The sequence below is a fragment of the Brassica napus genome, chromosome C7 (genome assembly GCF_020379485.1).
Source record: "Brassica napus cultivar Da-Ae chromosome C7, Da-Ae, whole genome shotgun sequence".
NCBI lineage: Eukaryota > Viridiplantae > Streptophyta > Magnoliopsida > Brassicales > Brassicaceae > Brassica > Brassica napus.
In genome coordinates, this window is record NC_063450.1 from 53,660,263 (window position 1) to 53,675,763 (window position 15,501).

The 15,501-nt window shown below is 31.6% G+C and overlaps 3 protein-coding genes across 5 annotated transcripts; all 3 read left to right on the forward strand.

Moving 5' to 3' along the window:
• Nucleotides 1-4,862: 4,862 nt before the first annotated feature.
• On the forward strand, nt 4,863-7,341 carry LOC111207648 (cyclin-B2-2). The gene is made up of 8 exons (XM_022705900.2): nt 4,863-5,077; nt 5,188-5,311; nt 5,414-5,576; nt 5,655-5,783; nt 5,998-6,087; nt 6,157-6,378; nt 6,469-6,567; nt 6,840-7,341. The coding sequence occupies exons 1-8, from the start codon at nt 5,041-5,043 to the stop codon at nt 7,179-7,181; spliced, it is 1,206 nt and encodes a 401-aa protein (XP_022561621.1). The 5' UTR covers nt 4,863-5,040; the 3' UTR covers nt 7,182-7,341.
• Nucleotides 7,342-7,568: 227 nt separating this feature from the next.
• Nucleotides 7,569-9,957, forward strand: LOC111207565. The gene has a single exon (XM_022705746.2). The coding sequence runs from the start codon at nt 8,906-8,908 to the stop codon at nt 9,743-9,745; it is 840 nt and encodes a 279-aa protein (XP_022561467.1). The 5' UTR covers nt 7,569-8,905; the 3' UTR covers nt 9,746-9,957.
• A 1,986-nt stretch (nt 9,958-11,943) lies between these two features.
• Nucleotides 11,944-14,917, forward strand: LOC111208310 (probable polygalacturonase At3g15720). Of its 3 annotated transcripts, XR_007326382.1 has the most exons (11): nt 11,946-12,473; nt 12,553-12,672; nt 12,815-12,952; nt 13,055-13,198; nt 13,285-13,314; nt 13,392-13,599; nt 13,763-13,844; nt 14,008-14,116; nt 14,190-14,306; nt 14,385-14,713; nt 14,787-14,917. XR_007326382.1 is itself a non-coding variant. In XM_048763391.1 (10 exons), exons 1-10 carry the CDS (start codon nt 12,471-12,473, stop codon nt 14,613-14,615), a joined length of 1,167 nt encoding a protein of 388 aa, XP_048619348.1. In that variant the 5' UTR covers nt 11,944-12,470; the 3' UTR covers nt 14,616-14,917. The 3 variants fall into 3 exon arrangements, 2 of the variants coding, with proteins under 2 accessions (XP_048619348.1, XP_022563077.1); XM_048763391.1 differs by having other exon boundaries at nt 11,944-12,473; nt 13,778-13,844; nt 14,385-14,917; XM_022707356.2 differs by having other exon boundaries at nt 14,385-14,917.
• Nucleotides 14,918-15,501: the final 584 nt, after the last annotated feature.

The following is a 15,501-nucleotide window of genomic DNA, read 5'->3' on the forward strand; positions in this document are numbered from 1 at the left end:
TTTCTTTTTTTTTTAATAATCGTTGTGTGATCTCAAATGCTTTCTAGGCCCAATGACTAATCACTATGAAGTCCACAGGATCCGCGTTTTCTTACCACTTAAAGCGTCTCAGGTGGCCAAGGGGAATCGAACCCAGAAATAGGGTTGAATTCTTTGTGTTGTATTACATACTAATTAACAAAAAGAAATGATTCATTTTTAGATTTTGGGAAAGAGTATGAAGTGAGGAGTGATGAAAATATTATGTTTCAGTTATGGTTTGGATGTGGACAATTGTTCACATTTTCACCAATAAACCACACCATTATTGAAGTTAATTCTTGCATCTCATCCTCGTATTCCATTTTCGCTAAGAACATCCTCGTATTTCATTTACCCGTGAAGGGTTTGCGGTGTTGTACACAGACGTACATGTCACCAAAATTATTTTTCACATGCGCATGACATAATAATCCCAGTTATCCCCTGAATATTAATCCTGAAGCATTACAACATGTTTTCATAGCCACGTGTTATTACGAAAATGATTTTTGAAATTATTAAAAAAATAAGTTGGTCCATATAAACATTAATTAATAGTGTACAAAATAATATTTTTTCTTTTTTTAAATAAAAGCTACAGAATTACTTAATATGGTTAATATATGACAATTAATGATTATAAATAATACATATTTGATAAAAAAAATTTTAACCTCTTTCTTTTTTGTTTAATTTTATACTATTAAAAGAAATTAAACAATCACATTAAGCATATAGTAAAAAAATTAGATTTTTTCTTATATGTTATATTTTGAATTTTTAAAAACGAATATAAATTACTAAAACTGGTAAAAGTCCCACATTAAAATTTTTGTGATCAATGGTTTAACTTTTTTTTTTTGTTCAATCAAGATACAAATGATCATATATCATAGGGGTGGACGTTCGGATACACGTTCGTGTTTCTATCGGATATTTCAGTATAAAGGTATAAAACCCGTTCGGGTATTTCTACACTTCGAGTCGGGTTCGTGTATTTTATGTTCGGGTTCAGATATTTTGGGCCGGGTTCAGATATTTAAATTTTGAAGGAAAAATAAATAAATTATTCATTATTTAAGTTTTTTTGTATTTAAAATATATTTTAACTTAAATGTTTTTTTTTTAAAGATTATACTATTAATAGGTTTTGAGATAAAACTTTTAAAATAGAAAGACACTAATTTAGTTGTTGTTTTGAAAATTTAGATGCAACTTTGTTAATGCAAGAAACAAAAACTTGATATGTATTTTAAGTGAGTAGCGAATAATTTTGTCCATAATTATATGTATATTATCTAATTTTGAGCAATAAGAATCATTAATATAAATATTTTGAATAAAACGAGAGATAAATTAGAAATATAGAGTTAAATATACTTATGTTTGGTTATCTTCGGATATTCATTCGGGTTCGGATATTACCCGTTCGGATTCAGATATTACCCGAACTGGTGAAATAAGTAATTTGTTTTGTTGTTCTAATTAGATGTTCTTAGACCGAGCTGGTGAATATATACTAGACAAACATTTATATTTCGAGTTTGCACTTATATTCTATAACAACTTGATATATTAGATTTGAACACTAATCTGTTAATATAGTTTGCCGATGATTTTTTTTCAAAATTTTGATTCTTAGATATGTATATGGAGTGAAATTAATTTTTACATATGCCTTTTTTTTCTAATTGACACTTATGTAATTCACTGAATTCATAAAAGAAGTTAAAAAAAGAAACGTAACTCATATCAATGAAACCCCTGTTCAAAAACTCGCCCGCCTGGCCGTTTACTCGTCCGATTAGATGGTGGTCGGAAGGCTGTCGTGGCGAGGAGGAGGTATTCGGTGGTCCTAGGCGCTGGAACAAAAAACCTTTCAAAAATCAAAATTTCAAGAGGTAAATCAGTGTTTAGGTCATGAATCTACTATATTTAGGTGAAACTCATAAGAATCGGTTGTAAAAACCTATGAAATAGCGAGAAAAAAAAAAGAAGAACAAAAGATTTGAGATCTGGAAACGCAGGGAAGAGGTTGAAGATGAGGGTAAATTTGTATTTTCTCATTTATTAACCTAAAATCAGAAAAAAATGATGCAAAACGCATCTTTGCCTACTCGAACTCGCGCCCCTATACAGAATGACTGGGACAAGGACCACTAGACTGTGTTATCTAGATGGATATTCTTCACATACGTAATATATGAACCTAAAACTAGGCGCCGAGTACACCCCTCTTAAATTCCGATTTTTTGGTAACTCGCTAGGCCTAGGGTTACCGCTCGACTAATGCCTAGCGTAGTTCCGAACAGGGAATGAAAACACAATTCTATAGAGGTAGAAAATGAAATCACTTATGGAGAGTCAATAGTAAACAAATCGAGAGCAGAAAACCTAATCCCCTTTCGTCATTATATAATTGATGTTGCCTATTGGGTTTTGGTAATTTGTGTCAGCCGCAAAACTTAATTTCCTTTTGTGCATATGAAGTCTTAAAAATAATTAAAATGAAATGTAATACGTTAACTTTTCAACAATGATGATATATTTAAGAGACCAACATTTGTATTCATCATTTTATAAACGATAAAGATTGTAGTGTTGCAAAATGTTAAAATTATTTCATAAACAAACATTATTATAAGAACTCACTCCGCGGATGCGTGCGGATTATGGTCCAGTAACATATTAATATTGGAGGACTTGTACGTTGCTTCAGTAGATTTTTTTTATTTTATAATTTAAATTCAAACTATCGGACCAAATATACTTCAATAAAAGTCTATTTATAAAAGCTTAAAGTTATAGTCATTTACATGAAAATTGTGATTTTCTTTTACTAATTGTTTTTTTTTTGAACTGATTCTTTAACTAATTGTTGTCCAAACATATATCTACTATATTTGAATACAAATCTATTATAATTCGTATTGGCTCAGAAGTATTACTAAATTTAAGTATGTTTGAGGGAAACAGATTTAGAACATTAACTATAACCATTATGATACATACACACCTTAACGAGACACATGAATTCACAAGTCACAAACATCTCTAACGTCTAACGAAAGTACGAGACTTGTTTTTCGGCAACTGTTTCTCTTTTCCAGTGTGTTTTGTGATCTGACCGGAGATGGAGATTGCAATAATCGTTGCACTAAATAACAAATTTTAAATATCCCCATATTATATGCATGTGAGACATCCGACAGTGACGTGACTTGTAAAGTCTTTTATAATCATACTATTTATTACTTATTATTACTCAATGGTGATATTACTCTTTATTTGATTACATTCTATATATTTTTCTATTTAAAATTTGAACACTGATGTATACTAGTAGACTACCATCTACACTCGTAACTATAGATATTTAGATTTCAGTGTCATAATAAGACTCAGAAAGGAGGCTTTTGAAAGTATGTGATGATATATCCACAAATACTAATTGCCATACCATATTGTACTATCTATTTTTTTTTCTTGGTTCACCTGTTAACCTGCGAAAAGTATTATAACCACTGTATCAATAATTAATTAAAGCTAGTTTAGTAAATGCAGTGTATCGAGTAAAAAGTGATTTAGAGTTGCATTAACAAACTGATAATTTACAGTTAATGTCAACATGTAGTCATGTACACTATATGTGTTGAGGTGTAAAAGTAGTACTACTGAAATAATTAATCTGAATTAATTTACTAAATGCAATGCATATTGGTGTAAATATATGTTAATTGAATTTCGCTAATTTACTAGTTCTTTTGTAGAGTTAATATTCAATAGCAGATCATATCTTCAATTACTGATGTTTTTTTAAACTATTTTTTACTTTACCGCTTAAAACTTCTGGCAAATAAACTTATTTATTTTCTATCAACGCCAATACACCATTCATATACTTATGACCAAAGATTACCAAATATTCAAAAGAATTCCAACAAATCAGAATAGATCTCAATTCAGATTGGATAGTCTTAAAAGCTTTTTCATCCCTAACGTTTCCACCTTAAAATGTTACATTTAGAAACAGCCAAAGCATGAAGAATAGTAAACACTGTCAAGATTATGTTTACAGACTAATAGACTCTATTGACATATCAAACACTTTTACTATGGTAAAAATATATACTTGTTGGATTTTCCAGGTTTATAAATATGTATGAAACATATGTTTGAATAATTATTTTCAAGAGTATCTAGACTGTAATTCAACTTTAATAGTTTTCTAAATAAATACAGATACAAAATATCTACAATTCAAATATGTAAGATACGTCATTATTACCCATTGAATAACAAAATGGAAACCTAATAACTTTCTACATGATATCATTCTATGGAGAATAGAATTCAGAATTCAATTGAAATAGTCTAGCCTAAATTTAAGATATCTCCAAATTGAATATGAAAACTTTCAACAAAACAAAATGAATGCTAATTTTACCAATGGCAAAACACTTATTACAGGGTCAGCATAATTCTCGGTAAGAATAATTCTACAGATTACTGAGCTAAGATTAAGAATTTAATAATTGAATATGTTGACTTTAAGTGTGTTACAAACGCGCCTAGGAGAGAGGCTAGTGGCAACGAGCCTTCTTTGTCTGAAAAAGGCAAAGAAAACAAAGAGGAATAATAAAATTTGAAATAAGAGAGCCACATGTGCCTTCTTCTCTAACCAAAAAAAGTTACCGTTAGCTTAGACTCAGAGTTAGAAGCAAATCGTTTCCTTCATGAACCAACGGTCATCTTAATCACCTAGCCGTTGCTATTTTCTTTAATAATAATTAAAAAATAGAAAATTAAAGTTTTATTTTCTTCCTTTTAAAAATTTAATTTATCCTTATTTCCTTTGAATCTTTCTCTTATATCATGGCTTCTCTCTGACTCGTCAGGATCCAATTGCATCAGACGTGAACAGACAGAGAGATCCTCTTCGTTTGATGCTCTTCATCTTCTTACTCCAGAGTTCTCTGTAGTGGGTTTTGAGCTTTCTTCTCAAGTCGATATTAAAACATGGTTAATCAAGAACCCATTACAGCGATTCTTCAAGGTAGTTTAGCTAAACACGTTTTAAAAGATCTGATAATTAGAGGTCTCAACACGAAGAGACAATCTGACATTAATATGTTGTGTTGTGTTTTTTTTTTTTTTTTATCTCAGATGAAACGAGAAGAAGCACAAAGTTCGGTTTAGAGATGAAAAGACAGAACAGGAGAGCATTGTCTGTAATTAACCAGAACCTTGTTAATCCTTGCGTTGTTAACAAGAGAAGAGGCTTGTCTGAGTAAATCACTTACCTCTCTCTCTCAATCACAAAGCTCATCTCTTTTTTTTATTATTAATTATTTTAAAAAAAGATCTGAGACTCTTTTTTGAATTTGTGCAGATCTCAAGAAGAGACAAAGAAACTGAAACCATCGGTTCCAAGTGGGAACGCGTTTGGTGATTGTATATTCATCGATGAAGACGAAGAGGAAGAGGAAGCAGCTACATTGGACCAACCTATGCCAATGTCATTAGAGGAACCTTACATAGAATCTGATCCAATGGTATTTAATTAATAATCATTTAAAAAAAAAAGATTCTCTTTAGCCTTGAGTTCTAAATGAAATTTCAATTTCGGACAGGAGGAAGAAGTTGAGATGGAGGAGGAGGAACAAGAACCTGTTTTGGATATTGATGTAGACGACGCACACAACCCTCTTGCAGTCGTTGAATATGTCCAAGATCTACACGACTTCTACAGAAAAAACGAGGTATGAGTTTTTTTTTGAAATGAATAATCTTAATTAATAAAATTTAACTGTTATTAATATTTTATATTTTATTATAAAATGATAATCAACATTTAACCACTTTTTATTATTTATTTATATTTTATAAAGAAAGAAAGGGCAATATTGTGCAGAGGTTTAGTTGGTTTTATAAGTTTAAAGACTTCTTGTCTGAGACTCTGGTAATCTTGTGCAGAGGTTTAGTTGTGTTCCTCAAGATTACATGGAGCAACAGTTTGACATAACAGACAAAATGAGAGCTATACTTATCGATTGGCTCATCGAGGTATATACTTTGAAACTCATTGGCAATGGGTTTTTATATAATGGAGGCTAATTGGAATGTTTGTTGCAGGTACATGACAAATTCGAGCTAATGAACGAGACATTGTATCTAACAGTGAACCTTATAGATAGATTTTTATCCAAGCAAGCTGTTGTAAGAAAGAAGCTTCAGCTTGTTGGTTTAGTTGCCTTGCTATTAGCTTGCAAGTACGAAGAGGTTTCTGTACCTATTGTTGAAGATTTAGTTGTCATCTCTGACAAAGCCTATACCAGAAACGATGTTTTAGAAATGGTAATGACTCATAAGATTATTTCTTGTTTTTGTTTCGGAAAAAGATTACATTTATATGATTTTTAACAAAGCTTATGTGTGTATGTGCAGGAGAAGATTATGCTTAATACTTTGCAATTCAACATGTCGTTACCGACACAATACCCTTTCTTGAAGAGGTTCCTCAAGGCAGCTCAATCAGACAAGAAGGTATGAATTTACAACTATCTTTTGCCTACTGAAATAGCTTGTTAACTATCAAACACTATGTACAATGTTCAAAAAATCGCTAGGCCACCATTACTATCTTTATATGAGATTATTGATTAGATGGGCATTTAGACCAATTTCTTCAGAAGTCGGTCTAGAAAAATCGTTTTGTTTAAGTCCGATTTGTCAAATAGGCCTATGCACGGCCTTAAACCGATTCTTAGAACACTAACTATGTATGAATTATAACCAACTTTGTATATTGAAAACAGCTCGAGATCTTGGCATCGTTCTTGATGGAGCTGGCTCTCGTGGACTACGAAATGCTTCGTTATCCACCATCGTTACTAGCAGCCAGTGCAGTGTACACAGCTCAATGTACAATCCATGGCTTCAGCGAATGGAACAGCACTTGTGAATTCCACAGCCACTACTCTGAGAGCCAACTCAGAGAATGTAGTAGAAAAATGGTGAGTCTGCATCAGAAGGCAGCGACTGATAAACTAACAGGAGTGCGTAGAAAATACAGCTCATCTAAGTTCGGATACATAGCAACAAAGTATGAAGCTGCTGCTGCACACTTTCTTCTTGTGTCAGATTCTCCAAAGCTATAGCAAGCAAGAGAGACCTGACATTTTTCATTCTTAATTTTTAATTACAAAAAGAAACAACAATAAAATAAATTCAATTCTTACTCTGAATTTGATTTGTAATTTGAACTCTTTTTTCCTTTATTGATATCTCAGCAAAAAAAACTCTCTAATTTTCTGGTAAGTTCACAGACTTTTGTCAGTGTCTACAAATAATAATCTTAAAATATTAAGAAGCCATAAAAAAATTGAACAAATTGGAAATGAGTTTAAATCAAACATAAGACTAACAAAAATTTCTATATATATCTATCTATGATATCTATACATATGTTTTTGTTAATATTTGTACCGCACTACAGTTGTTCTGAATGTTGTCATTTGAACTTAAAGAACCACCTGACATTCAAAACACTGTCGTTTTAGTCTATATTAATATCTATCCGACCAAACTCTGTTTTCGCATTTCTCTTTCCGACATGCAGAGTAATTTACATTCAAAATGTTGTAGAGAAAGAGAAAATGGATCAGCCTCATGTATATTTTGTTTGATGTTTGTGTCATTTGAAGTTTATTTAATACAAGATTTGGACTAGTCTCTTTGCTCAGAATTAGACAAAAAGAAATTCTGTTTGCAATACTCTCCTTAAAAGTATTCATAACCTTCTCTGCAAACAAAAACTTTCTTCTCAATCTTAATTAGTTACAAATGACGAGATACTTGCGTACCAAGAAATGATCCTTTGCTCCAGAGTGAATGAATCTGAATTCAAACATCAATTTATATATATTAAAATCTCACCTTAAAGTCTGAAATTTGATATGTTCTTTGGTAAATCAGACAGCAATATCTGATCAGATCAAATATTGTTACGTTGTTTTCTCTTTGTACATGTGAAGATGGAAGTGATACTGTAATCTTCATTAACTACCCTCTCAAAAGTAAAGAACAATATTTATTTTAACACTAAGTAGCCCAAGTGCAGAGTACTATGACGTTTCAGTGTAATTAAATTGCTAATCATTGAGAGCCTAAAGAAGGGACAATGTTCAACGGATCAATTAGTGAAGATTTACAAAGGACAAGTGGTCAACATTGTGGTAATACTCTATTCATTTTTATAACTCCCCTTAAATCATTTGTCAAAATTAAAATTCCTTTGTTTTGTTTATTTCTTCTCTCTTTTGTTTATTACACCTGGTGTCTCCTTGTCTCCTATTAAGATAATAGTAAGTCTACGTAGATATATACACATATGAGTAGGAAATGAATCGTTCCACGACCTTACTGAACAAGATTCTCTTACTACTCTTATTGTTTTAAAAAAACCCTAGATTCTTAGCTTTCTTCTTTGTGTCAATATTTTTTTGATATAAATATCTCATTGGAAAACGTTTCTCTGTGCTGTCGTGTTTTTTCCTGATGCAACAGACTTTTGAGTTTGCCAGCGATGATGTAGGACGCAAGAAGAGACAAGATAATCATAATAATCAAGAGAGCTTGACGTTGCTGGCTTCATGACCGCATAGAGATTATTAAATTAATCAAAAGGAGATAATTATGCAAATTCTAATTTTATTATAAGGTTTTAACACATGCCCATTTGCTCTTACATTAAATTCTTATAAAAGGTTCTTTTAGATTTATCTGTTGAATTTTCATATGTTATATATATGTTTGGAGTCTCTAAACCTTCACACACCAAAACTTGTTTTAAACTTTCATCTTCTTTTGAAGCCAAAACAAGATGGCAGCATCAACTTCCTATGCAAAGACTAGGTCTATTAGTTTGCCTACAAGACTAATCCATCCAAAAGCAAAGAGAGTTGAAGAAGAGGTGAAAAATATTCAAGCTCTAAACTCTTCCTCATCAGCTTCTTCTCGAATCCAACTTGCCCGGCTAGTCGAGCTCTACGACTTTGTTAATCAACAAGTCATTAGTTCTCCTCAAGGCCAACAAGCTCTTTGCCTTTCTCACAACGCAAAACTTGTTGAAGAATCTCTTGATGAGTCCATCTTGTTACTCGATGTGTCTGACTTCACAAGAGACTTGATAGGAACATTCTTGGAGCGAATCCAAGATCTTCAATCCACTCTACGTAGACGTGGAGGAGTTATCTCGATGATTCAGTCAGAGATCCAAGCTTTCATTAGCTTTCAGAAGAAGTTCAAGAACTCAGCGAGTAGACAACTTAAATCCCTTGCAAGAACACAAGCAAAGAGAAAGTGTCCGTTGATCAAACAGTCCAAAACTCTTGATCAACATGTTTCTATGGTGTCCAACATTCTAAGGCAATCAAACACATCGACGATCTCTATCTTCAAGTCTCTCTTGCAGTTTCTTTCTTCTTCGGGTGAGAACCAGAAGAAGAATGGTGAAGTTGGATGCGTAGATAACTCAATGATCCGTTCTTTGTATGGAAGAATCATCGGTAAGAAGACTGCAAAAGTCATTGATGTGAAAATGATGCTGGGGAGATTAGCTATGCTTAGTGTGAGCCTTGAAGCAATTATGGATGAGTTAAGTTACTTGTCAAGACGACTTATTCAACATAGAGCGTCTCTTTTGAACATTGTTACTCAATAAAACAATGATAAAAGAGTTTGTATATTTTGTGTAAAAAGAACAAGTTTTGTAGAGATGGAATTATTATAGAAAAGAGTTAACCGCATTTTCCTAAAAGTTTTGTGTAGAGTTACACGTTAATTTAAATCTTAGCAAACAAGATAAACAAAAGAATAATAATAAAATAAAACTGGAGCATGTGTATATATTTCTAAACCTACATATGTGGTGCATTATCATCATCATCCCCAGAATTGGAGTGTATACTTTTTGTCTACGATGATAATTGTAAGATCGTAATAAATCAGCGTTAAAAAAGAAAGAAATTCTCTATTTATTGGCTCATGTCACGCTAACGAGCAACTTGCCCATGTTATATGGTTTTAAATTTGTATAAAAATATAAACTTGTTAGAAGTTTGTGAATACGAACACTATTTGATTTAATCCCTTATATGACCGTATATGTCATCTCTATTCACTACTTTTCTTCTGAGCCAACCATGTATATTTTTTGTTATATATAAATGCGTTAAGCAAAAAAAAACAACAACAAACATTTGACCAACTTCTTGAATGAAAAAAGGAAAAACTGAATTAAAAGCCGTGTGGGAGAAAACTATTTAATGTTTCAAAAAGTTATATATTTATCCAAATATTAAATACATTATATATATATATATATATATCTGTAAATTCTGAAATTTACTGCTGGGTTGACTACTGTATAATTATGCATGTACTAAAATAATAGAAGAGTTTTTTTTATGAGGCACTTGTAAGCAATTGATAAACTAAATTGAATCCAGTATCGATGCTATTATGAAGCAGGTTCAAGAGGCCTAGGTATTTTGGGTATCGGTTCGGTTCAGGTATTTCGGGTTTCGGATAGTTCGGTTGGTTCGGGTAAGGGGTTAGAAGATTCATTTACTACTTGACATATTTTCGGTTCGGTTCTGTTCATATAGTTTTGGGTTCGGTTTGGTTCGGATAGTAAATGCAGGAACCGAAAAATACCGGAAAAAAAATCGGTTCTCATTTGAGTCCGGTTCGGGTTCGGATAGTTCAGATATTTCAGATAATTTGGATAAAATATCGGTTATTTATGGTAAAATATCAAATAATTAGGATGATTTAGATAATTTTTTTGGATATTTTGGATTACTTTAGATATTTCAGATTACTTTGGAAATTTCGGATAAAACTATCCGGATAGTTTTGGATACTTTCGGGTAGTTCGGATCTTTATAATAATTTAGTTATTTTCAACTATTTTCATATACTTTTAATAGAATTTTAAATTAAAAATATATATTTAGTTATGTTATATGCATAATATTTTTATATATTCGGGTACCCGTTCGGTTCTCGGTTCGGTTCGGTTATTTTGGATATAAAAATATAGGAACCGTTCGGATATTTGAAGGTATTGGTCCAGTTCCGGTTTCAGGTATTTCGGTTCGATTCCGGTTCGGTTCTTCGGTTCCGGTTATTTTTCCCAGGTCTAGGTTCAACTATGCATTTTATTATTGGAGTTGTGCTCACTGCTCAGTTTAGGGGAAATGGGTGGTGACTAATATCTGTTGACTATTAATTAAGACCTGGATTATATAAAATAGTTATTATTAATGTCATATATCTTAGCGTTACTTACTTATAGCAACAACTTGCCATTTGGTTAATGTTTAGAACCAGCTTTCAAATTGGTTCAAGCTCCAAAATACAAAAAGACACAATGAACTAAGAAGGCATCTGTGACTCTGCTTTACTGCCACTTTGTCTCCAAATACATAACATGGAACTCCAATATCATGCCTGGCCATTTTTATTATATGTTTATTGATTCTTAGATTATTGTGTGATGGCTTCTTCAATCCTTATCATTAAATAAAATATAATAACAACTTGCTTTCATTGGTTTGGTTCTGTTTTTTACCCACCCCTGTTACACCCACAAACCATAGTGATATTTTATTTTTATTTTTTCATAGTGATATTTTTAGTAACTGGAAACCAGAATATCACTATAACTACAATTAAGTAAATATTGAAAACAGAAAATTTCCACGAACGATTCCATTATTTTCTGTTGTTCCCATCACCACCATTTATTCCGGGCCGGAATCTTTGGCAAAAGAACACTGAAAGCGACACGTCTAGACTATTTTTGCAAATCTCAACCATATAAAACAGAAAGCCTTCTACCATTTTTAGTTATATTAAATTTTCAAAATTTTCAAAATTGTCGAATTTTTTGAATCTTATTCCCAGTTCACAAGGATTTATTTCTGTTTTTGGATTTTTAGTTACTCACTAATAGTGAGGTATAAGTTTTCGTTCCTGTTAAAGATGTGAAATGTTTGGGAAATTTCATATTTTTGGAAGTTTTTGAAATTTTTTATATTTACTTTAAATCAATTTCATGAGATTTCATTTATGTTCTTCTAGTTTTTTCTTTAGTTTTGTATGATTTATAAGATTAAAAATCAAATTCTATTTCCCTGCGTCGACATCTTGTGAAACACAGCCACATATTAGAATCTTGTATCATAAATAAAACGTGTCTATTAATTTATACATATTCGATTTACGATCCAAACTATAATAAGACGGAGATGTATAGCACAATTTATATACATGCAAGGGCAGAATAATAGACACGGTTCCGATGTGCGTAGATACACATCATCGTGTACCTGATGAATAAGTGAATAACACAATTCAAATATTATCGTCACCACTTCAGGATGGTACATATCAAATTAATATTATTATTTTTTGTTTCTCTTACTACTTACTTATTCTAACATTTTGTCTTGTTTTTTATAGGAAATTATTCTACGTTTTTCGGTCTCGGTAATTTTTCTCTGTTTTGGTCTTGTAAACAGTCAAAACTACAGCGTACTCGATTTTGATGCCACCGGAGATGGTCAAACTGATGATTCAAACGTAAATTATAGTTGAGAGTTTCTTTTACTATAGCAAAAATATATGGCTGATTTTTCATCAGACAATTTTTTGTAAACCTAAATAATATTATTTTTTGACGTTTTTGCTATTTATTTATCTTTATAAAATTGCTTGTGTCAAGGCTTTTGTGAAAACGTGGAACGCGGCATGTGGCGGAGGAGGAGACATAAGCATACTTCTTATTCCTGCTGGGAGAACATTTTTAATTCAACCTATTGTGTTCAACGGTCCATGTAGGTCTAGCAATACAAAAGTTCAGGTATGTAGATTACTAATTTGTAAATTAGATTGATATATATATACAATTATGTATATACTATAAATAACAATAAAAGTTAGGGTTTTTTCTCTATATTTGAAGTTGGAAGGCGTCATTATCGCGCCTAGCAACAAAGAAGCATGGTCCAACCCCAATTCTCGAATGTGGATCAAATTTTCAGCGGTGCTTGGTCTAGTGATTGTTGGTTCAGGAACGATTAATGGTCGTGGTTCATCCTTTTGGGAAGTGAGAGTTTGCTAAATCACTAATTTAATACTTTTCCTAGTATATTACAATCATCGTAACTTCATGGACATTCTCTTCTTTTTCAGCAAAATTTGAAAGCTTCTCAACGACCTACAGTGAGTAGATCTACTATATTAATTATGCATTGTGATTTCTACAAACTGGCTATTAAAAATTATATTATTTCTTGCAGTCATTGCATATTAGTAAATGTGACAACTTAAGTATAAGCGGAATAACCTCGGTTGATAGTCCAAAAAACCATATATCAATCGCAGCATGCACAAATGTTGCAATATCGAATGTACGTCTATTTGCACCTGAGGATAGTCCCAACACAGATGGGATTGATATAAGTCGCTCGACTAACGTCAACATATTTGACTCTACGATTCAAACTGGTACGTATCTAACTCATATATGGCTTTCTTTACTTACAACATGCATAGAGATAGAGTTAGTTTAATGCATTTTCTATTTCTTGTGGAGATCTTTGTAATAGAATATATAGAATATCATAAAATGGCACAAGAGTCATTTGAATTTCAATCACTAAATCATCAGGAGATGATTGTATAGCAATCAACACGGGGAATACAAATATCAACATTACAAGGATTAATTGTGGACCTGGTCATGGAATAAGGTAACTAATGGTATTAATTCAGTTATTAGATTACATCATCATCTATTGTGAACAGAGAGAGAGGCTTTTTTTTTGAACGAAAGAGTTTTTTGAACAGAGAGAGAGGCTATCTTGCTAAATATACTGGAAAGAGTTTATTGATTTTCATATAACTGGATAACAGTGTGGGAAGTTTAGGAGTCAATGGAGGCAGCGCTGCAGTTAGTGATGTTCAAGTGACTCAATGCACTTTCAATCAGACAATGAATGGAGCTAGAATCAAGACATGGCCGGTATACTCATTTTCACCCAAACTAGTGATATTGATAAGTATGCATTAAATTTATATTTTGTTTTTGTTTCTAGGGTGGACAAGGATATGCAAGAAACATAAGCTTTGAAAACATCACACTCATTAACGCAAAAAATCCAATTATAATTGATCAACAATATATAGATAAAGGGCGTGTCTACTCTGCGGAGGTAAATAATCTCTACAAAATATGTATATATTTTTGATGTATGTCTTAACTGAAAATGTATATTATTTATCTTCATCAGAAATCAGCTGTGGCGATTAGCAATATAAAATTTATTGATTTTCTTGGAACGACGTCGAAAAAGAATGCTATAAAGATTGATTGTAGTGCAACCACACGTTGTAAAGATGTCCTCATGAATGGAATCAATATTACCATGGCGGATGGAAAACAGCCTAGAGTTGATTGCAAAAATGTCGATGGAAAATCTGAAGACACTATTTTGACGCATGACTGTTTTGAAAATATTTAACTTTTTATTATATTAACTAGGCTTGACAAGGGACCTGGAGAGAGACAAAACTTCCTATCAAATAACACAACGAGGAAGAAGGAAACGTGGTCATCGTGGTAGTGGGTCTACTCGCTAAACTACTTTCTCATTTCATCTATGGTTTTACTAATCTTTGCTTCATACATATAGATTTTAGCTATCAAGAAGAATGTTCATGCAAGCTTTATCCCGCAATAAGGTTTGATAGCATTATCATGTAAAACACTTGTGTTATTTAAATTTAAAAGTCTTTAGTAAAAAAAAAAAAGACAGACGAATGATGCAATAAAAAGTCAAATTAACAAGTTATTACAATTTATTAATTACTAGTATTCTCTCGGGCATTATTATTTGTAAACATATATTTTTTAATAAATATGTAAAATTTCCTACAATATGTATTATTTTATTTTTAACTCTAAAGAAACTTTATTAATAGAAACATGGTTATTATTATAAGGGTTATTATTGATAAAGTTAAAGAAATAAATAGTCTATTGTTTATATTTTACAGCACTTCAATATAGACCCAACATATCAAGATAAAAGATTGATTTCACTTTTTCAAAACCAACAAAATATTAGTATTAGAGATAAAATTCAGGAAAACCATAGCTCTCGTAAAAAACAGTTAGATATAAACAATATTTTTGTAGAATATTGACGTTATCTCTTGTAGTTTATTAGTTCTTCTCAATGTGTCATTGCAAGTTGTATATTTACGGGACTCTACAGAATTAGGTAACACTATATAAGAAAAAATAAAATCAAATGTGTTTATTACTCCTAATTCCTAAAGTAAACAAAAGTATTATCTCTATACAATTATAAAAACATGTATAAAATAAGGAAAACCAACCTGAGA

Bases quoted from the DNA above. Each gene is read 5' to 3' on its own strand.
- LOC111207648 (XM_022705900.2), top strand. From the start codon at position 5,041: ATGGTTAATCAAGAACCCATTACAGCGATTCTTCAAG. The intron at 5,784-5,997 runs GTATGAGTTTTT...AATCTTGTGCAG, and splicing joins ACTTCTACAGAAAAAACGAG to AGGTTTAGTTGTGTTCCTCA. The intron at 6,088-6,156 runs GTATATACTTTG...TGTTTGTTGCAG, and splicing joins TTATCGATTGGCTCATCGAG to GTACATGACAAATTCGAGCT.
- LOC111207565 (XM_022705746.2), top strand. From the start codon at position 8,906: ATGGCAGCATCAACTTCCTATGCAAAGACTAGGTCTATTAGTTTGCCT.
- LOC111208310 (XM_022707356.2), top strand. The intron at 12,953-13,054 runs GTATGTAGATTA...CTATATTTGAAG, and splicing joins CTAGCAATACAAAAGTTCAG to TTGGAAGGCGTCATTATCGC. The intron at 13,315-13,391 runs GTGAGTAGATCT...TATTTCTTGCAG, and splicing joins AAGCTTCTCAACGACCTACA to TCATTGCATATTAGTAAATG.